The sequence below is a fragment of the Mustela nivalis genome (assembly GCF_964662115.1).
Source record: "Mustela nivalis genome assembly, chromosome: 6".
Classification (NCBI taxonomy): Eukaryota; Metazoa; Chordata; class Mammalia; order Carnivora; family Mustelidae; genus Mustela; species Mustela nivalis.
The window spans coordinates 82,936,781-82,963,615 of record NC_139025.1 but is presented as its reverse complement, the minus strand read 5'-3'; the positions used below and the strand labels follow the sequence as shown (position 1 = coordinate 82,963,615).

Below are 26,835 nucleotides of genomic sequence, written 5' to 3'. Positions count from 1 at the left end.
CATTTTCATTTAGGTAAAAATATTTTTTATATCCTTTTGAGATTTAACAGATTGTTCCCCCCCCCCCTTTTTAAACAGATTTTATTTATTTTAATTTTTTTTTTTTAAGATTCTGTTTATTTATTTGACAGAGAGAGAGAGATCACAAGCAGGTTGAGAGGCAGGCAGAGAGAGAGGGGGAAGCAAGCTCCCCATCAAGCAGAGAGCCCAATGCGGGGCTCGATCCCCGGACCCCAAGATCATGACCCGAGCCGAAGGCAGAGGGTTAACCCACTGAGCCACCCAGGTGCCCCAAAGATTTTATTTATTTACCTGAGAGAGAGAGAGATCAAGCGAGAGAGAGAGAAAGAGGGAGCAGAGCACAAGCAGGGCAGAGGGAGAATCAGACTCCCGGCAGAACAGGGAGCCTGAGGTGTGGCTTGATCCCAGGACCGTGGGATCATGACCTGGTCCGAAGGTAGATGTTTAACCAACTGAGCCACCCAGTGCCCTTGTATGTATTATTTCATTGAATTGGATTATTCCAATGGATGACCAGGGACTGAGGCTATATTTTCCAGGGTGGGGTCAGAAGACAAGTTAATTACCTGGAGGATGTTTTAATAACTTGTTTGAAGGGTTGGAGTGGTAGAGAGGACATGAGCCTGAACAGAACTGGGGAGGATTCTATTTCACTTAGCGATGATCCTTAGAATCATCCCAGTCTCATTCAGGATGCCTTGGGGTCAGTATAATGAGGCACCTGACTGAAAAAGTAATAGAATTCCTCAAGTGGCAGAGAAGAAAACAGGAACTTGGGATTGTCTTGACGAGGGAAACCTAAGTAAGGATGAAAAGATAAGAAAAAAAAAGCAAATGTACACAAAATGCTTTCATATAATCAGTAATGTGGATGAGTTTTGTTTTGTTTTTTTAAAGATTTTATTTATTTACTTGACAGAAAGTGTGAGCATACACGCGGGAGAAGCAGGCAGAGAGAGAGGGAGAAGCAGGCTCCCTGTCAAGCAGGGGGGCCTGATGAGGATCTCGATGTGAGGGTCATGACCTGCGCCAAAGGCAGATGCTTAACCAACTGAGCCATCCAGGCTTCTCAACCCATGTATTATTTGTTGTTTAATTTGTATGTATTTTGGGTTTTCCAGGTATCTTTATCTTACTGACTTCTGGTTTAATTCAGTTGTGTTCTGAGAGCAAACATTGTAAAATTTTCTTCTTTTTAAAATTTCTATACTTTTAAATTTGTTAAGGTGTGTTTTATGATCTAGAATGTGGTCTGCCTTGGTGAATGTTCCATCTGAGCTTGAGAGGAAATGTGTATTTTGTTTTTGAGATAAAAAAAATTTTTAAAAAGATTTTATTTATTTATTCATGAGAGAGAGGCATAGGCAGAAGCGGGATCCCCATGGAGCAGGGAGCCTGATGTAGGCTCCATCCCAGGACTCTGGGACCGTGACCTGAGCAGAAAGCTGATGCTTAACTCACTGAGCCACCCAGGTACCCTCTCCCCTTTTCTTTTTAACAATTTTTTTTTAAAGATTTGTATTCTGTTTTTGAATGAACTGGTCTACAGATGTTTGTTTTATCTAGTTTGTGGATGGTATATGTCAAGTTCATCTGTGCCCTTGCTGATTTGCTGCCTGCTGGATCTCTCCATTTATAACAGGGGAGTGTTTAAGTCTTCCAACTAAGATAGTAGAGGCACCTATTTCTTTTTGGAATTCTGTTAGTTTTTGCCTTACATAGTTTGATTTTCTGTTGTTAGGTGCATTATGTTATGCTGTCTTGGAGAATTGGACCTTTATCATTATGTAATGTCTTTCTTTATCTCTGGTAACTTTCTTTGCTATGAAGTCTGTTTTGTCTGAAATTAATATAGTCACTCCTGCTTTCTTTCCATTTGTCTTAGCATGATCTATTTTTATCTATTTTATCTATTTTCATTTATTTTTAATCTTTATGTGTCTTTATACTTAAAGTAGATTTTTTTTTGAAGATTTTATTTATTTATTTGACAGAGATCAAAAGAAGGCAGAGAGGCAGGCAGAGAAAGGAGGAAGCAGGCTCCCTGCTGACCAGAGAGGCCGAGGTGGGGCTGGATCCCAGGACCCTGGGATCATGACCTGAGCCAAAGGCAGAGGCTTTAACCCACTGAGTCACTCAGGTGCCTCTAAAGTAGATTTTTAAAAAATTCTATTTATTTGACAGAGAGAGACACAGTGAGAGAGGGAACAAAGGCTGGAGTAGTGGGAAAGGGAGAAGCAGGCTTCCTGCTAAGCAGGGAGCCTGATGTGGGGTTTGATCCCAGGACCCTGGGATCATGACCTGAGCGTAAAGCAGACACTTAACGACTGAGCCACCCAGGTGCCTGCCCCCAGAAGCTTGCTCTGTCTCTTTAAATTGTGTTATTTGTCTTTCATTGTGCCTTGTAATTTTTTCTTGATAGCTGGACATGATGTATTAGGGAAAAGGAACTGTTGTAAATAGGCCTTTAGTAACTGTGGAAGGGGAGAGAAAGCTGTTCTATAGTCCTGTGATTAGGTCTCAGTCTTTTAGAGAGCCTTTGTTTTCTGAGCTGTGAATTTCATGGTGTTTTATTTTCTTTCCTCCCCTGTTAGGTGGGAGAGGAGGGTAAGAATGGGCTGGAGTTGGGTATTTCCTTTCTCTGATGTTAAACTCTGATAATACCCTAGCAGATTAGGCTCTGGTTAACCAGTTCTCCTGAGGGCAGGCCTTGTTAAGAAGAACAAAGTGCTCTGGTGTATTTCAAAAATGGTTCTTTTCCCCCTCCCACTGTGGGAAGCATGAGGGGATTTTTCTCTGATATTTACTGAAGACCTACTTGAGTTCCTGGTTGTAAATCTCACAAAATACTAGGGGTGAGTCCCCCTTGAGGGTTTATTTTTTTTGAAAGACTTTTTTAGAGCAGTTTCAGTTATACAGCAAAATTGAGAGGAGGGTACAGAGATTTCCTGTATATTCCTCTGCCCCCACACATGTATAATTTTCCCCATTATCAGCACCAGTCAGTGTAGTCTACATTAATTACCGAGGATGAATCTACACTAATGCATCATAATCATCCAAAGTCCATAGTTGTCCTTAGAGTTCACTCTTGGTGTTGTGTGTTGTATGGGTTTGTACAAATGTATAATGATACATATCCATTATTATAATATATAGAGTACTTTTACCACCCTAAAAATCCTCTGTGTTCTCTCTGTTCATCAACTTATCACCCTCAACTGTGGCAGTTATCTTTTTTGTCTCCATTGTTTTGCCTTTAATAGGAGGCCATGTATTTGCGATCATACAGTATGTAGCCTTTCCAGATTTACTTCCTTCTCTTTGTAATAGACATTTAAGTTTTCTCCATGTCTTTTTATGGCTTGATAGCCTGTTTCTTTTTAGTGCTGAATAATATTCCATGTTTGGATTTACCGTACTTTATATATCTTCAGTTGAGGACATCTTGGCTGTTTCCCAGTTTTGACAGTTATGAATAAAGCTATTATATATACTCATGTGCAGGTTTTTGTGTGGACCACTCTGGAGTTTTTAACTTGTCCATGCTGAGCCTCCAGCATCTGGTCAGTACAGTTCAGGTTTTCCTGCCTTGGGGTTGGTTCCCATTGTGGTTTTGGTTCTTGACTTTCTGTTCCAGTAGGCCATGACTCCTTATATTTGCCTGTCTCTCCAGTATTGAGGACAGAAAGCAGTTTGCACTGTGTCCTTACTTCTCTTAAGGATCCTAGAAGAGTTACTGACTTGTTAATCTGTTTACCTTTTTACTTGAAAAGACAGGGTGGTGAATTTCAAGTTCCTTATTTGTGGAACTGGAAACTGGAAGTTCTGAACTACTTTTTTAAAATGAAAAAATAGTGCACAAAAGAAGTAGGGTATGTATATGATTTTAAAAAGTAAACTATATGGAAGGAAATGCAGTGGAACATTTAAATCTCTTTTCCATTTTATTTATTTTTTATTTTTTTTAAGATTTTATTTATTTATTTGACAGACAGAGATCACAAGTAGGCAGAGAGGCAGGCAGAGAGAGAGGAAGGGAAGCAGGCTCCCTGCTGAGCGGAGAGCCCGATGCGGGGCTCGATCTCAGGACCCTGAGATCATGACCTGAGCCGAGGGCAGAGGCCTTAACCCTCTGAGCCACCCAGGCGCCCCTCTTTTCCATTTTAGACCTTAGTTCTCCAGGCCTTCTCCCTAGAAGAAACCACTGTTAGTAGTTTCATGTGTATTCTTTAATAGTTATTCTTAGTGTGTACAAAAACATGTGTGTACATAACCTTTCTCTCAAAAAAAAATGGAAGCATATTCAGCATGTACTGGACCTTGTTTTTCCTTCTTATATCGAAGAATTCATGTCATATCAGTGTGCAAAGGTCTATTTCATTCTTCTTATGTTTGCATATTATTCTCTTAGAGATGTATACCATGATTTGTTTTAACACCTCTCACCTCTCCATGGTGAACATTTAGGATTTTATTTAAAAGCATGGAAACATAAATGTTCAGTTAGAATCAGTGTAGTCATGTACGTGTATTTTTGTAATGTGTGAGTATATCTATGAGATACATTCCTGGAAGTTATCTCCTTAATATTAACAAATACAGATCACTGTTTTATAACTTGAATTTTTTTCCCTTACTCCTTTAGGAAAAAGCCAAAGAAGAAAGAAAATGGGACTGGATGTAGAAGGTCAATGAGATTATTAAAAGTAGATCCTTCAGGAGTGTCATTACCAGCACCCCCAGCCCAGCCGACAGTAATTGCAGATGAAAATGTAAGAAAGTGCAAAAACAATATATTACTCAATAAAATACTGAAAAATTTGAAATGTTTGAAACTAGATTTTAAAGGTCATTAAATTTCTTTAATAGGTTCTTTATTAAGTACATACTTGACTGATTCTTGTTTAATGATTAAAATGTCAAAATCATAAAGACTAGTTTGAATTTTTGTAGGCTTAAATGCTATGGAATTATGGGTGAATTACTTAAACTTTCTGAGCCCCAGTTTCCCCATATTTAAAGTGGCAAAAGCAACAGTATAGAAATTTCAAAGAGGATTTGTGGGAGTTAAGTGAAACAGTATCTATAAAGTTCTGTATACTGTGTTAAGGGCTTAGTAAATAAACAATAAATGGTAGTATTAATGTTATTAATAATGCATAATATGTGATAATGGTGATGGTCCCTTGCTGTAGTATAACTTTGTACTATGAGTGAATAGAAAGAGTTTTACTTATACTTACCAAGTTTATTATCTAAATAATATTTTAATCATTTTTTTATTCAAGTGTACCCACTGTTTTTAATACTTTTATCTAAGTGCTTAATTACACTTTAGAAGGTAACACTAATTAGATTGGTGCTTTGGGAGCTAATTGCAAATTAAGGTGCTTGGGGAGAGTAGCTTTCCAGTTATTTCTGAAGCCTCCGCCCATGGTAGATTTATTTACATTTAACTCATTAATGCCACACAACTGAAGCAACACTTGTGAAATGATACTTAATACTCATTGCATGTGATGTACTTTTTGTATTTTCTATTCTTTTGTTTTTCATTAAAACATTGCTGGCTATAATACATTGAAATGCTTTCACAATGCATGGGTTACAACCTATGATTTAAAAAATCGCTGGCATAAAGTAATAACTTTGCTCTGAGTAATGCAATTGAACCAATCTGAATCCATTCCTAGCAACTCCTGTTCTTGGCATTGTAACTTTTGACAAGGTAACTTCTCTAAGATTCATTATTATCTCTTTAAAACGTGGTATCTCATTCACTGGATTATTATGAGGATTAAATAGGGTAATATATGTTATTAGTTTATAGGATATACCTGGCAGTCATTCACTGAACAACTGTTTTTGAATGCTAATGATGTGTCACCTATGTTGGTACTGAAAGTAGAGTACTAAAAAACTTACATTCTAGGGCAGAGCAATAATCAACCCATTTTATTTCTCATTTTAGTCTTTATTTTCTTATTTTTTATAACAGCCTTTGTTACCTCCTGGGCCTTTAGAAATGACTCCTGAAAATCAAGATGATGACAGTGAACTATTTAAAAGATTCTTACAGACTTGGGCAGAAGTGAGCAAGGTATCACTTGGGAGGGCTTACGGCTTTTAGAATTATCTGTTAAGGAAATTTCAGTACATATGTTAACTTAATGCTTTGGTATTTTTCATTGTTTCAGACAAGTATTAAGAATACTGAGAAGGAGTTAGTTAACATTAAAAGGTGAGTTAAAAATCCCATGCATTTGATTTATATTTTCTACAGTCTTTAAATTATAAAGATCATATACCATTACAAGAAGTTTTGAAAATGAGGTGAAATGATTACCTATAATATTTCTATCCTAGCATTTGTTGTTTTTGTATATTTTCTTCCAACTATTGCCACTTGCAATACCGCTATGATACGAGTTTCCTAAATGCTGGGATTTTGTCTCAGTAACCAAATGGTGCCTGGTACATGATATATGTTCACTCATTATTTAATAAATGAGTGAATCCATGTACATTTTTAGTTTATTCTAGTGTATATATAAATTTGCATTATGCATTTCATTAATATTATAGTTACAAAACATTGATATTATGTTACTAGAGTCTTTGAATTTATTGATTAATTGCATACTATTTCATTTACTTAACTTTTTCTGACTTTGTTGGTATTTGGAATTATATTCAGTTTAGTTTTGTGTGGTTAGTTGCGTATTTAGTTATATGTGTACATACATTAAAGTGTATATGTGTGATGGTGGGTTAATTCTTTAGGATAGATTCCAGAAGTGAGATTAATGACTCAAGTATTAAGGGACATTTTTCTGGCTTTAGTATACATTACTGAATTGTTTTCTAAAATCTTTTTCTTCTAAAAATCTCATATGAATTTACTATGCCACTAGCACTGTGAGTGAATGTATGTTTTAACTGCAGCCTGCTACCTTTTGTAAGTGAAAAATAGTATCCCATTCTTTAATTTGATTTCCTTGATTATTAGGAGGTTGACTGTTTTCACTAACTGTGTCTCTTTTATTTTTTGAGTCATCTTTTAGTTATTTTGACTACTGATTGGTTTCACTTCTAAAATTTAACTTCTTTTCCTCAGCTATAAAGCCAATTTAAGTGGCATGGTCATTAATGAAGATACTGTTCATAAAGTCACCAGAGGTGCAATATTTTCTGTGGCTCTCCACCCATCAGAAATTAGAACTTTGGTGGCAGCTGGGGCCAAATCTGGGCAAGTTGGACTTTGGGATTTGGTAAGTTAATTTTTTGAAAGTAATAAAGTTTGACTGAAATAGTCTATAGGAGAATGGCCTACAGCCACATGTTTTATAGATGTTACTTGAGATTTATAGTTTTGTACTTTGTGATTCCAGATTTTAGAAATCAAGAAATTTTTGTTGGCTTTCTAGAACTTAAACATTATTTATTTCATTAATAGTCAACTGAGCATAAATTAATTGCCAGGAAACAATTATACCTTTAAATGTAAATATGAAAAGATGACACAAAATTCTTAGTTTTCTGATTGTGTTTATTTATTTATAATATTTTTATTTATGTTTGTGAGAGAGAGCACGAGAGCAGGCAAGCATGGGCATGGGGGAGGGGCAGGGGGAGAAGCAGACTCCCTGCTGCACAGGGAGCCCAGAGGTGGGACTTGATCCCAGGACCCTGGGATCATGACCTGAACTGAAGGCAGATGCTTAACTGACTGAGCCACCCAGGCACCCTCTTTTTTTTTTTAAGTTTTATTTATTTATCTGACGGGGCCGGGGAGGGGAGAGAGAGAGAGATAGCACAAGTAGGCAGAGAGGCAGGCCGAGAGAGAGGGGAAGGCAGGCTCCCTGCTGAGCAGAGAGCCCGATGCGGGGCTCGATCCCAGAACCCTGGGATCATGACCTGAGCCAAAGGCAAAGGCTTTAACCCACTGAGCCACCCAGGCACCCCTGAATGGGATTATCCTAAGCAGAGCCCTAGGAAGATATTTTTCCCAGTCTGAAAACTTTATTTATTTTTAGATTTTTTAAAAAAGATTTTATTTACTTATTTGAGAGAGAGAGTGAGCAAGAGAGAGAGAAAGAACAGAGGGAGAGGGAGAGTCTGCTGAGCAAGGGGCCTGACGTGGTGATTCGATCCCAATACTACAGGATCATGACCTGAGCCAAAGGCAGATGTTTATCGACTGAGCCACCCAAGTGCCCCAGAAATTTTAAAAATAGTTAGAGGGATGGGGCATCGGGCTCTCTGCTCAGCGGGGAGCCTGCTTCCTCCTCTCTCTCTCTCTGCCTGTATACCTGCTTTGTTATCTCTCTCTGTCAAATAAATAAAATCTTTTAAAAAAAATTTATAAAAAAGATTTATTTATTTATTTGTCAGAGAGAGAGAGAGCGCACAAGCTTGGGTGAACAGCAGGCAGAGGGAGAAGCAGGCTCCCTCCTGAGCAAGGAGCCCAATACAGGACTCAATCCCAGGACCCTGGGATCATGACCTGAGCCAAAGAGAGACACTTAAGCAACTGAGCCACCCAGGCATCCCCCAGTTGTCATTTGTTGAGAAGATTATCCTTTCCCCTATTGAACTGCCTTGACACTCCCTCAGTTTTTCCTCTTAACTTTCTGTCAGGTTCCTAGGGTCACCTAGAATCAAAAGTTGTTATCCTTTACTGAGTCACCCATTTTCCCATTCATTTCTTTGTTCATTCCACATTTATTATTTTGTGTTTAGTAATATTCTCATGATTTCCCAGCTATTAAACATTTGTGAGCAAAAGACTGTCTCTGCCCTCTTAGCGTTTAGAATTTAGTGGCCAAAACAGCATTAATGAAATAATGGCCAAATATGTAATTACATATTTGATAAGTGGAGTGAATTATATACTGTGATTAATGGCCTGAAGGAAAAGTACTGTAAATGAAAACATATGACACGGGGCTGACCTAATTTAGAGGTTTAGGACAAGCTTCCTTGAGGAACTGAGATGAGATTTGAAAGCTAAGGTGTAGACCAAGTAAAGAAAGGGGAAAGGGTATTTTAGGCCGGTGGGGGGGAGCATGTCAAGGACCTTACTAGAAAGGGGAAAGCCTACCTGATACATTTAAGGACCTGAAATAATGTTTGTGTGGCTAGAGTATAGACAGCAAAGGAATGAACAAGAGGGATTACGTTGGGCCAAGGCCCCATCTCCTTTTTTAGAATTACCATACTGGGTTTTTGTTTTTGTTTTTTTTTTTTAAGATTTTTTGTTTATTTATTTGACACAGAGACACAGCGAGAGGGGGAACACAAGTAGTGGGAAGTGGGAGAAGAAGAAGCAGACCTCCTGCCGAGCAGGGAGCCCAGTGTGGCGCTCGGTCCCAGGACCCTGAGATCATGACCCGCTCATAACAAACTAGTCTTAGATTCAATTAGATTTAAAGTAGTAAGAAGTACTCTTTTTTTCCCCTAGGATTTTATTTTATTTATTTATTTTTAACAAATAAATAAATTTATTTTAATTCCAGTATAGTTAACAGTGTTGGATGAGTTTCAGGTATACAAAGAGTGATTCAGCAATTCAACACGTGACTCAGTGCTCATAATGATAAATGGACTCTTAATTCCCTTGGCCTGTGTTACCCATCCTCCCTCCCACCCTCCCTCTGGTAACCATCGGTTTGTTCTCTATAGTTATAAGTTTGTTCTCTTGGTTTGCCTTTTTTCTTTCTCTGCTTTGTTTCTTAACCTAGGGTTTTATTTTTATTTTTATTTATTTATTTTTTTTTTAAAGATTTTATTTAATCATTTGACAGAGAGAGATCACAAGCAGGCAGAGAGGCAGGCAGAGAGAGATGAAGGGAAGCAGGCCCCCTGCCGAGCAGAGAGCCCCATGCGGGACCCGATCCCAGGACCCTGGGACCATGACCCGAGCCGAAGGCAGTGGCTTAACCCACTGAGCCACCCAGGCGCCCCTAGGATTTTATTTTTAAGTAATCTTCATATCTAATGTGATACTTGAATTCACAACCCTAAGACCACGAGTTGCATGCTCCACTGACTGAACCAGGTGCCTCTAGAAGCTCTGTTAACCTGGTATATTATTATTATTATTATTTTTAAAGATTTTATTTATTTATTTGACAGAGATGATAAGAGAGACAGGCAGAGAGGTGGGGGAAGCAGGCTCTCTAGCAGAGAGCCTGGTGCAGGGCTGGATCCCAGAACCCTGGGATAATGACCTGAGCCGAAGGCAGAGGCTTTAACCCACTTAGCCACCCAGTCACCCAGCTGAAGGCAGAGGCTTTAACCCACTGAGCCACCCAGAATCAGGTATATTCTAATTGAAATGGACAATTGGAATTTTCCATAGAATGAGCAAAAAGCAGTCAAATCAGTAAGTAAAGCAAAACAAAACACCAAAAAACTCTTAGAGCAATAATGCAGTGTACTTCTTTAGCTCAGCTGGAGGGTGGGGAGGCCACAGCATGGTTTAGCTTCTACCTTGTCCTACAGCCGAAATCCATATTGGTGAATTGACCGAATCCTGAGGATTTTCACCTTTGTCTCAAAACTTGAAGAGAGGTACATTGAGTAGATTTTTAGATTTTTCCTGTTTCGAGTGAGGAATAGGGAAATGGCTGCTGAGGGGAAAAGGGGGAAAACAGGGGAAGTGGGAAAAGTGAACAGTAGGACTAAATTCTCTAGAGGGAAATTTTCTTGGTCTTTTGGAGTGGTTTAGCCACCTCCTTCCCCACAAACCAGCCAAGTAGATGGTATAAATCCTGATACAAAATAATGAATAGAATCTCGTAGTCTAGGAACTCCAACAAATACTGCTTGCTATTTCAGCTGAAACCCACCTATCTACTTCCCTCCTCCTGCTCCTTGGCTACAGAAAAGCTTATCTTTTTCTGAGGAAAAAAATGAACTGATGTCAGATACTGGGAGGAAGAGTCAACATATATCAGAGCATCTAACACGGACAGAGCAATTCAAGCATAATGGAAATTAGAAGAAACAATTAGCAACTAGACAAACACTGTTGCACTTCATATTGAAGATGTGGCTTTTATGTGGGTATAGGATTGCCCCAAGGAAGACATACCTGTAGACTAATACGATTTAAGAAAAATTAGTCATCATATGACAAAACAAATGGAAGGTGAAAGATCTGAAGCTGGGGAATTTAATGCTGGCAAAGGATGGTTTGATAATTTTTAGAAGTTTGGTTTAAAAATATGTCAGGATAGCAAGCAGCTTCTGCTGACCCAAGAGTGCAGACAAGTTCTCAGACACCATTAAGAAAATTAGTGAGAAAGGATATCTGCCTGAGCAGGTTTCTAATTCAGAGGAAAGTGCATTGGGTAAAAAAAATGCCACAAAGGACATTTATTAGTAAGGAAGAGAGGTGAGCGCCAGGTTTGAAGGCAGGAAGGAATAGGCTAACTCTTCTGCATAAATACAGTTGGGTTCATGATCAGGACTGCCCTCATCTATAAAGCTGCTAATCCCTGACCTCCAAGGGAAAAGATAAACACCAGCTGCCAGTCTTTTGGCTGTACAACAGGAAGTCCTAAACGAGCACTTTTTTGGATTGGATTCATCAGTGCTTTTTCTCTGACATCAGGAAGTACTTTGTCAGTAAGGGACTGCCTTTTAAATTTCTTCTGATACTGGACAATGTCCCTGGCTTCCCAGAACTCCTTGAGTTCAACACCAAAGGCATGAAAATGTTGCTCCCAAATATGGTGAGCCTCTAGATCAGGGGGTCATTAAGGATGTTTAAGGCTCATAACACATGGTGCTCTATAGAAAAGGTTGTCAAGGCCATGGAAGAGATGCCCTGTAGAGAAAACATGAAAGTCTGGAAAGAGAACACCATTGAAGATACCATTGTTGTTACAGAAAAAGCCAGGAAAGCAATCAAGCCTGAACAGAATAAATTCCTGCTAGAGAAAACTGTGTCCCGATGTTGTATATGACTTCACAGGATTTATAACAGAGACAAGGAAATCATGAAAGAGATTGTGGTTATGGCAAAAATGGTGGGGGTGAAGGGTTTCAGGATATGGATCTTGGAGGAATTCAAGGACCAAGAGATTCTCCATCAGAGGAATTTAGAGAAGAGTGCTTGGTGGAGATGGTACTTCTGAACCAGTGCCAGATGATGAAGCAGTGTTAGAAAACAAATTGACACTCTTAATCTCAGGAAACAAACTGAGGGCTGCTGAAGAGGGGTGGGGAGGGATAGGGTGGCTAGGTGATGGACACTGGGGAGGGTATGTGGTATAGTGAGTGCTGTGAATTGTAGAAGACTGATGATTCACAGACGTGTACCCCGAAACAAATAATACATTCTATGTTAAAAAAAAATTGACAATCTGGCATAAGTATTTTGAGTATTCAAGATAGCTACTTCTTTTATGACGTGGGCCCTTCTATTGTATGGACACTGTAAAGCAAATGGTGGAAGAAGAATAGGTACTGTATGTTTAGAAACATTTTTAGAGAAATGAAAAAAAAGACAAATTATGATGTATTTCATAAAGTTACACTCTGTGTGCCTCCCGCTCCTGCATCTTCATCTACCTTCTCCACCTTTTCTATTGCTGTCACCCCTGAGATAGCAACACTCAGCTCCTCCTCTTCTTCAGCCTACTCAGCATAAAGATAGCAAGGATGAAGACCTTTATGACGTCAATCCATTGATTTAGTAAATAGTCATCCTGTGGTACAGTTAACAAATTTATCTGTTGTATATGTGTCTGTCTTCATGTGAAAATCTAGTAACTGTACAGCAAGAAGTAAATGAGACATTTTTGTGTCATTATCATCCTCATTGCGTAAGTAGTCATTATGAAGAACATCATGTGCAAAACTTGTATGAAAGTGGATAGCCTATCCTTACATAGGCATAGGTGAGTAGTAGTTAATACAAAATTAATAATGTGTTAGCTTTCTTACTGTTTTATAATTTTGCTTTCAAAGAATGATATTACCATACAGTATACCTTTCTTTCTTGTAATTAAAGATACTTTCTATCAGCCTATCAACATAGGCAAGTGGTTGTTTTTTTTTTTTTAAGATTTTATTAAAAAAAAAGATTTTATTTATTTATTTGACAGAGAGAGATCACAAGTAGGCACAGAGGCAGGCAGAGAGAGAGAGAGGGGAGGAAGCAGGCTCCCTGCTGAGCTGAGAGCCCGATGCGGGACTCCATCCTAGGACCTGAGCTGAAGGCAGTGGTTTAACCCACTGAGCTACCCAGGCGCCCCTAGTGGTTTATTTTTTTTAAAGTGTTTCCAGTACTGTGTTGTGACATGACTGTAATACCATACACCATCAAAATTTTATAAGGATTCATTCATTTGTGTATAGACTATGCTACTGTAAAGCTACTGTATTGATTACACTAGGCTATCATAAAGCAGTCGGATTGCCACTTTATTATCAATGCAGTAAATATGGATTTCACATTATGTTTGCTTTTTTTTTTTAAGATTCTATTTATTTATTTGATAGAGACAGCGAGAGAAGGAACAGAAGCAGCAGAGTGGGAGAGGGAGAGAAGCAGCCTTCCTACTGAGGTGGAGCCCCATGTGAGGCTCGATCCCAGGACTCCGGGGTCATGACCTGAGCCAAAGGCAGACACTTAACGGCTAAGCAACCCAGGCGCCCCTATGTTTTCATTTTTGATGTTTAGTGTTAGTAATACATATACTATTTGAAGTGTTTTGTATCATGTAAGACAGTATTTTTTTTTTTTTAAGATTTTATTTATAAGAGAGAGAATGAGAGGGGAGGGGTCACAGGGAGAAGCAGACTCCCTGCTGAGCAGGGAGCCCGATGTGGGACTCGATCTGGGGACTCCAGGATCATAACTTAAGCCGAAGGCAGTTACTTAACCAACTGAGCCACCCAAGCGCCCCTAAGACAGTATTGAGAAGTACTGACAGATGATTCATCTTGTAAACAGATGACATAAACTTAGGGTATTGAAAAACAATGCAGTCCTGTAAATGTATTTTCTTTTCCTTATGGTTTTAATATTTTTTCTCTGGTTTTCTCTACTGCAGAAGTACAGTATATAATATGCATATTGTACAAAATGTGTTAATTGACTGTATATGTTATTATTAAGGATGTTGGTCAACAGTAGGGTATGAGCAGTTAAGTTTTTACGTAGTCAAAAGTTATACATGGTTCAACTGCATGGTGAGCTGGTGTGCCAAATCCCCATGTTGTACAAGGGTCAGCTGTACTCAAACTAAAGAAATTCAGCTTGATTTTCTTTAATTATTTTGAAGTGTAGTTAATATTTAGTCCTATTAAAAATGGCATGTATAGCATGGTCTTTTTTTTTTTTAATTTGTCTGTCATTCTATCTGTGTAAGTACATACAAAGATATTTATATTAATAATAGTATTTTAGTGATAATTTAGTTAATTTTGGATTTGGAGTGATTTTTAATAATTATCTTTCTACATTTCTGTATTTAAGTTTTTTGTAACAATGGATCGTTTTTTGTTATTCTGAAAAATGCTATGCACAATTATGTGAAGATACTAACAATGGTTAACTCTGGGTAGGAGGAGTGAATATGATTATAATTTTTTCCCTTCCTTTCCTTTAAAAAAAAAATTGTTTTGTTTAAATTTAAAATGAAAGATGCTCAAGTATTTCAGCTCAAGTGTTTCAGAGCAGATTAAGCCAGATTTGGAAATGATAGTTTTCTTTCATAATATGACATATGCCATAAGAATACAGCTTAGGGGCACCTGGGTGGCTCAGTGGGTTAAAGCCTCTGCCTTCGGCTCAGGTCATGATCCCAGAGTCCTGGGATCGAGCCCCGCATCGGGCTCTCTGCTCAGCGGAGAGCCTGCTTCCCCCTCTCTCTCTGCCTGCCTCTCTGCCTACTTGTGTTCTCTGTCAAATAAATAAATAAAATCTTAAAAAAAAAAAAAAAAGAATATAGCTTATCCAGATCTGAGAAGTGATGATTTAGGAATTGGTAATCTAGTTGTGGAAAGGATAATCCCTAGAAGTAGTAAGAATATTTTTTTTTTTTTTTTTTTTTTTTTTTTAAAGATTTTATTTATTTACTTGAGAGAGAGACAGTGAGCGAGAGCATGAACGAGGAGAAGGTCAGAGAGAGAAGCAGACTCCCCATGGAGCTGGGAGTCCGATGCGGGACTCGATCCCGGGACTCCAGGATCATGACCTGAGCCGAAGGCAGTCGTCCAACCAACTGAGCCACCCAGGCATCCCGAAGTAGTAAGAATATTAATGTGGAATTGAAACATACGCATTTTCAGTTGCAATGGTGTATTTAGAACATGGGGATAGAACATGGGGCTTGAACTCATGACCCTGGGATGAAAACGGAGCTAAAATCAAGCGTCAGAAGCCCCCGAGATAAAATATTTTTAAAATTATCACTTTGGGGGCGCCTGGGTGGCTCAGTGGATTAAAGCCTCTGCCTTCAGCTCAGGTCATGATCCCGGGGTCCTGGGATCTAGTCCCATATCTGGCTCTCTGCTCAGCAAGGAGCCTGCTTCCTCTTTTCTCTCTCTGCCTGCCTCTCTACCTACTTGTGATATCTCTTTCTGTCAAATAAATAAATAAAATCTTTAAAATTATCACTTTGTGTCAGGACCAAATACCTTATGAAAATTGTGCTTAGGATGATTTATAGAAGCATGTTGAGGAAGCAAAGTAGTATGGTATTGTTTTTTCTTTTTCCAGTATTTTTAGTATTAGGGAATTATGCTGTATGTGAAATAAAGAGTAGATTTCTCATTTCCTGATGATTTCATGAACTAAAGTCATAGTAATAATTATTTTCCTTCTGCATTATGAAAAAACTAGTTTGCTAGTTTCAAAAAGCTGGAAACTGTTAAATGTGACAGTATTGTTGGATTGAAAATTAGAAAAAAGTAATTTAGTGATGACTTTCTGAATGAGGTTGTGAGTATAATTACAGACTAAGGAAAGATTGAATGTAATACAGACATAAACATTTTAATGACAGAAAGTGTTACTACTTTTCACTAGTTTTTGTCTTTCTCCCTGCCCCCAACTCTCTTACAGACTCACCAATCTAAAGAAGATGGAGTTTATGTTTTCCAGCCCCACACTCAGCCAGTTAGCTGTCTTTACTTCTCACCCGCCAATCCGGCTCACATACTGTCACTGAGCTATGATGGCACATTACGCTGTGGAGATTTTTCAAGGGCTGTTTTTGAAGAGGTAAATGTTAGTATATTTACATACTGATTTGAGGTGATAGTCTGGATTCTTTATGAAATGCCACATGAATGATTATCATACCAATCAGAATGGGTGAAGTGGTATAGAATAGGAACTTTAGAATTACACTAAGTTTGAATCGTACCATCTGTTACTACTTGTGTGACTTTGGAAGTTATTTAACCTCTTTGTGCATCAATTTCCTTAGTTGTGAAATGGTATAGTAATAGTACCTACCTCATAGGGTTGTCATGAGGATTGAATGACTTAAGGCAGATAAAGTGGTCATAATGCAGCCAGACACATTAGTGTTTGCTCTTATTTTTTAACTTGTGTAAAAAGTTTTTATTGTGTATTACTCTCTTTTTATTGAAGTATAGTTGACACACAGTGTTTCATTAGTTTCAGGTGTACTACATAGTAATTCAACTCTGTACATTATGCTGTGCTCACTGCCAAGTGTGGCTACCATCTGTCACCATACAGTTGCTACTACTGCAATGCCATTGAATAAATTCCCTGTGCTGTACATTTTATCCTTTTTTATTCCCATATTCATTCCATTACTAGAAGCCTGTATCTGCCATTCCCCTTTACTCTTTTCGGCCATTCTTCCCCCACCCCTCTGAATCCCTCTGGCAACCAACAGTTTGTTCTACTTATGGTCTGTTTCTGCCATTTTTGGTTTTGTTCATTTGTTTTTTAGATTCCATATAAGTGCTATTTGTCTTTCTCTGTCTCACTTAACTTCATTTAGCAAAATGTCCTCTATGTCCATGTGTGTTGTTACAAATGGCAAGATCTCAATTCTTTTTTTTATGGCTGAGTAATATCGCATTGCATACATACACACACACACACACATCGCAGCATCTTTATTCATTCATCCTCAGTGGACATGTGTAGTGAACATAAGGGTATATATATCTTTTTTAAAAAAATTTTTATTTTTTATAAACATATTTTTATCCCCAGGGGTACAGGTCTGTGAATCGGCAGGTTTACCACACTTCACAGCACTCACCTTAGCACATACCCTCCCCAATGTCCATAACCCCCCCCCCCCCAGCAACCCTCAGTTCTTTTTGTGAGATTACAAGTCACTTATGGTTTGTCTCCCTCCCAAGGGTATATATATCTTTATGAGTTAGTGTTTTCATTTTCTTTGGGTAAATACTAGTAGAATTACTGGATTATATAGTTTTCCTATTTTTAGTTTTTTTGAGGAACCTGCATACTGTTTCTGTGGTGGCTCTACTAATTTACATTCCTACCAACGGTGCACAGGCATTCCTTTTTCTTCACATCTTTGCCAGTACTTGCTATTTCTTGTCTTTTTGATAGTAGTTATTCTAACAGGAATAATGTGAGATCTCATTGTGATTTTGATTTGCATTTCCCTGATAATCAGTGATATTGAGCATCATTTCATGTGTCTGTTGGCTGTCTCCGTATCTTTGGAAAAATGTCTGTATCCTCTTAATTGAATTACTTGGAGGTTTTTTGGTATTGAGTTAAGTTCTTTATATATTCATTCTCTATATATGTTCCAGATATATAAGGGATATTAGTTCCTTATCAAATATATTATTTGCAAATATCTTATCCCATTTGGTAGGTTGCCTTTTTATTTTTATTTTTTTAATGGTTTCCTTTGCTGTACAAAAGCTGCTTATTTTGATGTAGTCCTAATAGTTTATTTTTGTGTTTGTTTCCCTTTCCTTAGGAGACATGCCTAGAAAAATGTTGCTAAGTCTGGTGTCAAAGAGATTACTGCCTGTGCTTTCTTTTAGGAGTTGTATGGTTTCATATTTCACATTTAGGTCTTTAATCCATTTTTAGTTTTTATTAATTAATTAATTTTTAAAAGTAAGCTCTACACCTAATGTAGGGCTTGAACTCGTGACACCAAAATTAGGAGTATCATACTTTACCAACGGAGATAGCTAAGCACCACCATTTGGGTTTATCTTTGTATATGGTGTCAGAAAGTGGTCCAGTTTCGTTTTTTTCATGTAGCTATCCAGTTTTCCCAGCACCATTTATTGAAGAGACTGTCTTCCCCATTGTATATTTTTGCCTTCTTTGTCCTAGATTAATTGACCATATAAGCATGGGTTTATTTCTGGGTTCTCTGTTCTGCTCCACTGATCTGTTGTCCCAATACTGTACTGTTTTGATTACTACAACTTTGTAATGTATCTTGAAATCCGAGATTGTGATAACTCCCATCTTTGTTCTTTCTCAAGATTGCTTTGCTTATTTTGATGGTTTTATGGTTCCATACAGATTTTGGGATTATTAGTTCTAGCTCTGTGAAAAATGCTTTTGGTATGTTAATAGAGATTGTATTGAATCTTTAGATTGCTTTGCATAGTATAGACATTTTAATGGTATTGGTTCTTTCCATCTGTGATTATGGTGTATCTTTCCATTTGTTTGTGTCATCTCCAGTTTCTTTGATCATTTTATAGTTTTCATAGTACAGGTCTTTTATGTCCTTGGTTAAATTTATTCCTAGCTATTTCTTTTGGTACAATTTTTTTTTTTTAAGATTTATTTATTTATTTGAGAGTGAGAGAGAATGGAAGGTTAAGGATGGAGGGAAAGGGAGAGAAAGTCTCAAGCACGCTCTGCAGTGAGCACAGAGCCTGACATGGGGCTTGACCTCATGACCCTGAGATCATGACCTGAGCCAAAACCCAGAGGTGGACACTTAACCAACTGGGCCACCCAGGCAGACACCCCTTTTTAGTGCAGTTGTAAATGGAATTGTTTCTTAGTTTCTCTTTCTGCTACTTTGTTATTATGGGTCGTATGGAAGTGCAACATATTTCTTTATATTAATTTTGTATCCTGCAACTTTCCTGAGTTCATTTATTACTTGTGAAAGCTTTTTGGTGAAGTCCTCAGGGTTTTCTATGTGAAGTATTATGAGATCTGCAGATAGTGACAGTGTTAATGTTTTCCTTACCAATTTGGATGCTTTTTATTTCTTTTTTGTCTGTTGTGCTAGGACTTCCAGTACTATGTTGAATAAAACTGTTGAGAGTATACATCTTTGCCTTGGTCCTGATTTTAGAGGAAAAACTCAATTTTTCATCATTGAGGGTGATGTTAGGTGTGTGTTTTTCTTTTTCTTTTTTTCTTTTTTAAAGATTTATTTGTTTGAGGGCTCCTTGGTGGCTCAGTTGGTTAAGCTTTTGCCTTCAGCTCAGGTTATTTTCCCAGGGTCCTGGGATTGAGTCCTGCTTCAGGCTCCCTGGTCCCTGCTCCACAGGGAGTCTACTTCTCCCACTGCCCTCCTCCCATTTGTTTTCTCAGTCTCTCTCTCTCTCAAATTAAAAAAAAAAAAAAAAAAAAGATTTATTTGAGAGGGAGTGCCTAAGTGAGCAGGGGGAGGGGCAGAGGCAAAAGGAGAGAGAGAATCCTGAAATAGACTCTGTGCTAACTCAGGACTCAATCCCAGGAACCTGAGTATTATCTGAGTTGAAATCAAGAGTCAGCCTCTCAACCAACTGTGCCACCCAGGCAGTATATAACTTTCCGGACATTTCATATAATGGAGTCACACAATTTGTAGTCTTTTGTGACTGCATTCTTCTACATAACAATGTTTTCAGAGTTCATCCATGTTGTAGAATGTGTCATTACTTCATTCCTTTTTATGGCTGAATAATATTTCACTGTATAGATATATCACATTTTGCTCACCCATTCGTTAGTTGAACATTTTGCGTTGTTTCTATTCTTAATATTGAAAATAATGTTGTGGACATTGATGTACAAGTTTTGTTTTGTTTTGTTTTTGCTTTTTTGTTTGATGTACAAGTTTTGTGTGAACATATTCTTTGATTTCGCTTGGGTATATACCTAGAAGTGGAATTGCTTGATCATATGATAACTCTGTGTTTAATATCTTGAGGAACTACCAAACTGTTTCCCAAAGTGGCTTCACCATTTACATACTGAACAAACATGAGTATTCCAATTTTTCCACATCCTTGTCAACACTTACTGTTGGTGACTGTAGCCATCCTAGTGAGTATGAAGTCTTATGTCATTATGGTTTTGACCCTCATTTCCCTAATGATTAGTGATGCTGAGTGTCTTTTCATCTGCTTATTGGCCATTTTTATTTCTTTAGAGAACTGTTGGTTTCTCTAAATGTTGGATTCTTTGCCTAAGTTTTAATTGGGTTATCTGTCTTTTTAGTATTGAGTTCTTAGATTTCTCTACTTACATATTTAAAGTCAGATTTATTGAGATGCAAGTTCTATATAATAAAATTTGTCCTTTTAAGTGTGTGATTCTATGAGTTTTGCAAATTTTCTGTACCTGTGTAACTGCCATCACAATCAAGATATAGAAAATTTCCATCACCTGAAAAAATCACCTTGTGAACCCTTTATAGTCAGTCCCCTGCCTTTTCCCACACTCCTGACAACCACTGTTATGATTACTGTCCCTATAATTTTGTCTGCTCCAAAATGTCAAGTAATTGGAGTCATATGGTATGAAGCTTTTTATGTCTGGCTTGTCTCACCTAGCATTATGCTTTTAAGATTCATCCATGATGTTGCTTGTATAACTAATGTGCTCCTGATACTACTGATGGAACAGTTACTTTGTGTTAGGCATTAACCTGAGAGTGCTTTATATATATTGTTAAGCCTTGTAACACCCTATGAAATAAATAATGTTATCGCCATTTAACAGTTGAGAAAACTGAGGTAAAGAGGTTTATTGGCTTGCTCAGGGACATGAATGGCAGTGCTAGAATTTTCATGTGGGTCTCTCTGACTCCACTGCAATTAAACCCCTGCACTTAGCCATTTTGATACACTGACTAAATACTTAAGGTATCATTTGGGGGCTTTTTGGATGTACAGGGGTTGTGATGCCTTCGGTATATTAATTTGTTAGTCTCAGTTTATAATAGTATATATAACTTTTTATTAACTAAAAATCAGCAATAGTGATTCATTGTTAAGAATTGTGGTTAGGTATGCTTCCAGAAAGTGCACATATACTTAGAAGCAAATAGAGGTGGATATTTTTTTACTTTTCACTAATGGATTCATACCGTATCCATACTTTTTTGCAACTGGCTTTTTTCACTTGGTATTAGGGACAGATTGTAGTACAAATCGATCTCATCCTTTATAGCAGTGCGTGGTGTTTCAAAGTAGAGATGTACCATCATTTATTTAAACAGGTCTCTTTTGGTGAATGTTTAGGTTGCTTCTTAATGCAATTGGAGTCTTTTATATTTTTTAATACAATTATGGTTTAAAAAAAATTTTTTTTTTAAGATTTTATTTATTTGACAGACAGAGATCACAAGTAGGCAGAGAGGCAGACACAGAGAGAGAGAGAGAGAGGGGAGAAAGCAGTCTCCCTGCCGAGTAGAGATCCCGATGCGGGGCTCAATCCCAAGACCCTGAGATCATGACCTGAGCCGAATGAAGGCAGAGGCCTCAACCCACTGAGCCACCCAGGTGTCCCTGCAATAGCAGTCTTGCAATGGACATCTTTATATATATTTAGATAAATTATTGTGCCAGAGGGTACAAACATTAAATATTTTGATAGGTGTACTCTGATTAGTTGTCAGAAACTTGTTATTTACTTATTTATACTTCTACCAAGAGTGAGTAAGTGATGAGCATTTGGCCATATGTTTTTGGACTTGGTTGGCAAAATTACTTGATATATTAAGGTATTTCAGCTGGGTAGAATTTACATTTAGTTCATTTCCTAGTAAGTGTTACAGAATAGATCTGCAACTGAGGTTTATTGGATTTAAGAGATGTGGCATGTAACCCTGACATGGTAGATGGGCCATTTGTTTATAGGTGAGTCTCACAGCTGATCTGTGCCTCAGTTTCCATTTCTGTAGAATGGGATGATCATTTTGCATTTTGCTTTCTGTGGGATGATGGGAGGATAAATGAAATTATTAGGTAAAGTATTTTTTAACCTTTTTACCAAAAAATTTATACGTTGGTGGTTATTTATATCCTTAGGTATATAGAGATGAAAGAAGTGGCTTTTCCTCTTTTGACTTCTTGGGAGAAGATGCCTCCAATTTAATAGTAGGACATTGGAATGGAAATATATCACTGGTAGATAGAAGGACACCTGGAACTTCTTATGAGAAACTTATCAATTCTTCTTCGAGCAAAATAAGAACTGTTCATGTCCACCCAGTGCACAGACAGTATTTTATCACTGCAGGATTGAGGTATGTTCTTCATAAAGTTTTGTGATTTAATCTTTTGAAGTTAGAAATACTGTTCTGTTTATTTACTTTTTAAAGATTTATTCATTTGAGAGAGAGTGTATGTGAGTACAAACAGGAAGGTGTGGTGCAGAGAGAGAGAAGGAGAGAGAGAGAATCCTCATGCAGACTTCCTGCTAAGTGCAGAGCTGAATGTGGGACTTGATCTCAGGACCTTGAGATTATGACCTGAGCTAAAACCAAGAGTCGGGTGTTTAACCGACTGAACCACCCAGGTGTCCTGAGGGACTACTGTAGTTTGGATGTTAAAGATAACTGATTTTTCTGATACTCACATAGCTAAATAATTTTTCTTTCTACACCAATTGAAGTTTTATTGAATATGATTTTTTAAAAGATTTTATTTATTTATATGACAGAGCATAAATAGAGGTAGGCAGAGAGAGAGGGGGAAGCAGGCTCCCCGTCGAGCAGAGAGCCCAATGCGGGGCTCAATCCCAGGACCCTGAGATCATGACCTGAGCCGAAGGCAGAGGCTTAACCCACTGAGCCACCCAGGCACCCCTGAATATGATTTTTTTTTTTTTTTTTTTTTTAGATTTTATTTATTTGTCAGATTGAGGGAGAGAGAGCGAGCACAGGCAGACAGAATGGCAGGCAGAGGTAGAGGGAGAAGCAGGCTCCCTGCCCAGCAAGAAGCCCGATGTGGGACTCGATCACAGGACGCTGGGATCATGACCTGAGCCGAAGGCAGCTGCTTAACCAACTGAGCCACCCAGGCGTCCCTGAATATGATTTTTTTTTAAGGAGAGATTCTTTTGGAAATAAAAAAGATTCTTATGGATTTGGCATCATGTGAATTTACTTTTTTTTTTTTTTTAACAGAGAAAAGTCTAATAAATCAACTTGTTTTATCTCAATAATACTTAATGGATACATTGTTTTCTACACTTAGAATCCACAGGTTATTTTTTTTAATTTTTTAATTTTTTATTAACAAATAATGTATTATTAGCCCCAGGGGTACAGGTCTGTGAATCGTCAGGTTTACACACTTCACAGCACTCACCATAGCACATACCTTCCCCAATGTCCATAACCCATCCACCCTCTCCTCAGTTTGTTTTGTGAGAGTAAGAGTCTCTTATGATTTGTCTCCCTCCCAATCCCACCTTGTTTCATTTTTTCCTTCCCTACCCCCTAAACCTCCCACTTTGCCTCTCAACTTCCTCTTATCAGGGAGATCATATGATAACTGTCTTTCTCTGATTGACTTACTTCACTCAGCATAATACCCTCTAGTTCCATCCACATCGTTGCAAATGGCAAGATTTCATTTCTTTTGATGCCTGCATACTACTCCATTGTATATATATACACCACATCTTCTTTATCCATTCATCTGTTGATGGACATCTAGGTTCTTTCCATAGTTTGGCTATTGTGGACATTGCTGCTACAAACATTCGGGTGCACGTGCCCCCTTCAGATCACTACATTTGTATCTTTAGGGTAAATACCCAGCAGTGCGAATGCTGGGTCGTAGGGTAGCTCTATTTTCAACTTGTTGAGGAATCTCCATGTTGTTTTCCAGAGTGGCTGTACCAGCTTGCATTTCCATAAAAAATATAGAAGGATTCCCCTTTCTCAGCATCCTCTCCAACGTCTGTTGTTTCCTGACTTGTTAATTTTAGCCATTCCGACTTGTGTGAGATGGTATCTCATTGTGGTTTTGATTTGTATTTCCCTGATGCCGAGTGATATGGAGGACTTTTTCATATATCTCTTGGCCCTCTGGATGTCTTCTTTGCAGAAATGTCTGTTCATGTCCTCTGCACATTTCTTGATTGGATTATTTGTTCTTCGGGTGTTGAGTTTGATAAGTTCTTTATAGATTTTGGATACTCGCACTTTATCTGATGTATCATTTGCAAATATCTTCTCCCATTCTGTCAGTTATTTTTTGGTTTTGTTGATTGTTTCCTTTGCTGTGCAAGAGCTTTTAATCTTGACGAAGTCCCAATAGTTCATTTTTGCCCTTGCTTCCGTTGCCTTTGGTGATGTTTCTAGGAAGAAGTTGCTGTGGCTGAGGTCAAAGAATTTGCTGCCTGTGTTTCCTGGAGGATTTTGATGGATTCCTGTTTCGCATTGAGGTCTTTCATCCATTTTGAGGCTATTTTTGTGCGTGGTGTAAGAAAATAGTCCATTTTCATTTTTCTGCATGTGGTTGTCCAATTTTCCCAACACCATTTGTTGAAGAGACTGTCATTTTTCCGTTGGACATTCCTTCCTGTTTTGTCAGAGATTAGTTGACCATAGAGTTGAGGGTCCATTTCTGGGCTCTCTATTCTGTTCCATTCATCTGTGTGTCTGTTTTTCTGCCAGTACCATACAGTCTTGATGATAATAGCTTTATAATAGAGCTTGAAGTCTGGAATTGTGATGCCACCAACTTCGGCTTTTTTTTTCAGTGTTCATCTGGCTATTTGGGATCTTTTCTGGTTCCATATAAATTTTAGGATTATTTGTTCCATTTCTTTGAAAAGTTGATGGTATTTTGTTAGGGATTACATTAAATGTGTAGATTGCTTTAGGTAGCATAGACATTTTGACAGTGTTTGTTCTTCCAATCCATGAGCATGGAACGTTTTTTCATTTCTTTGTGTCTTCCTCAATTTCTTTGATGAGCACTTTTTAGTTTTCTGAGTACAGATTCTTTGCCTCTTTGGTTAGGTTTATTCCTAGGTGTCTTATGGTTTGGGGTGCAATTGTAAATGGGATCAACTCCTTAATTTCTCTTTCTTCTGTCTTGCTATTGGTGTATAGAAATGCAACTGATTTCTGTGCATTGATTTTATATCCTGACACTTTTCTGAATTCCTGTATAAGTTCTAGCAGTTTTGGAGTGGAGTCTTTAGGGTTTTCCACATAAAGTGTCATATCATCTGCAAAGAGTGAGAGTTTGACTTCTTCTTTGCATATTCAGATGCCTTTTATTCTTTTTGTTGTCTGACTCCTGAGGCTAGGACTTCTCATACTATGTTGAATAGCAGTGGTGATAATGGGCATCCCTGCTGTGTTCCTGAGCTAGCAGAAAAGCTCTCAATTTTTTTCCATTGAGCATGATATTTGTGGTGGGTTTTTCATAGATGGCTTTGATGATATTGAGGTATGTACCCTCTGTCCCTACACTTTGAAGAGTTTTGATCAAGAAAGGATGCTGTACTTTGTCAAATGCTTTTTCAGCATCTATTCAGAGTCATATGATTCTTGTTCTTGTATTATATCACATTGATTGATTTGCAGATGTTGAACCAACCTTGCAGCCCTGGAATAAATCCCACTTGGTCGTGGTGAATAATTCTTTTAATGTACTGTTGGATCCTATTGGTTAGTATTTTGGTGAGAATTTTCACATCTGTGTTCATCAAGGATATTGGTCTGTAATTCTCCTTTTTGATGGGGTCTTTGTCTGGTTTTGGGATCAAGGTAATGCTGGTCTCATAAAATAAGTGAGGAAGTTTTCCTTCCATTTCTTTTTTGGGAACAGTTTCAGGAAAATAGGAATTAATTCTTCTTTAAGTGCTTGGTAGAATTCCCCTGGGAAGCCATCTAGCCCTGGGCTCTTGTTTGTTGGGAGATTTTTGATGACTGCTTCAATCTCCTTACTGGTTATGGGTCTGTTCAGGTTTTCTTTTTCTTCCTGGTTCAGTTGTGGTAGTTTATATGTCTCTAGGAATGCATCCATTTCTTCCAGATGGTCAAATTTGCTGGCATATAGTTGCTCATTATGTGTTCTTGTAATAGTTTGTATTTCTTTGGTGTTGGTTGTGATCTCTCCTCTTTCATTCATGATTTTATTTATTTGGGTCCTTTCTTGTTTTTGATAATTCTGGCCAGGGGTTTATCAATCTTATTAATTCTTTCAAAGAACCAGCTCTTAGTTTCGTTGATTTGTTCTATTGTTTTTTTGTTTTTTTGTTTTTTTTTTGTTTCTGTTTCATTGATTTCTGCTCTGATCTTTATGATTTCTCTTCTCCTGCTGGGTTTAGGCTTTCCTTGTTCTTTCTCCAGGTGTAGGGTTAGGTTGTGTATTTGAGACCTTTCTTGTTTCTTGAGAAAGTTTTTTTTTTTTTTTTAAGATTTTATTTATTTATTTATTTATTTTTAATGATATCGGGGGGGGGGAGAGCGAGCACAGGCAGACAGAATGGCAGGCAGAGGCAGAGGGAGAAGCAGGCTCCCTGCTGAGCAAGGAGCCCGATGTGGGGCTCGATCCCAGAACACTGGGATCATGACCTGAGCCTAAGGCAGCTGCTTAAC

General features: G+C 38.0%; 1 protein-coding gene across 4 annotated transcripts in view; it reads left to right on the top strand.

Annotated features, from left to right (window-relative positions):
* Window positions 1–26,835, top strand: part of WDR76 (WD repeat domain 76) — a 59,099-nt gene that overhangs the window by 19,614 nt on the left and 12,650 nt on the right. For all 4 annotated transcript variants that reach the window (XM_082735290.1, XM_082735292.1, XM_082735291.1 and 1 more), the window contains 6 exons: window positions 4,670–4,796; window positions 6,023–6,124; window positions 6,222–6,265; window positions 7,142–7,295; window positions 16,110–16,268; window positions 22,298–22,515. In XM_082735290.1, the coding sequence (XP_082591416.1) occupies window positions 4,670–4,796; window positions 6,023–6,124; window positions 6,222–6,265; window positions 7,142–7,295; window positions 16,110–16,268; window positions 22,298–22,515 (804 nt within the window). The remainder of the gene's footprint in view (window positions 1–4,669; window positions 4,797–6,022; window positions 6,125–6,221; window positions 6,266–7,141; window positions 7,296–16,109; window positions 16,269–22,297; window positions 22,516–26,835) is intronic.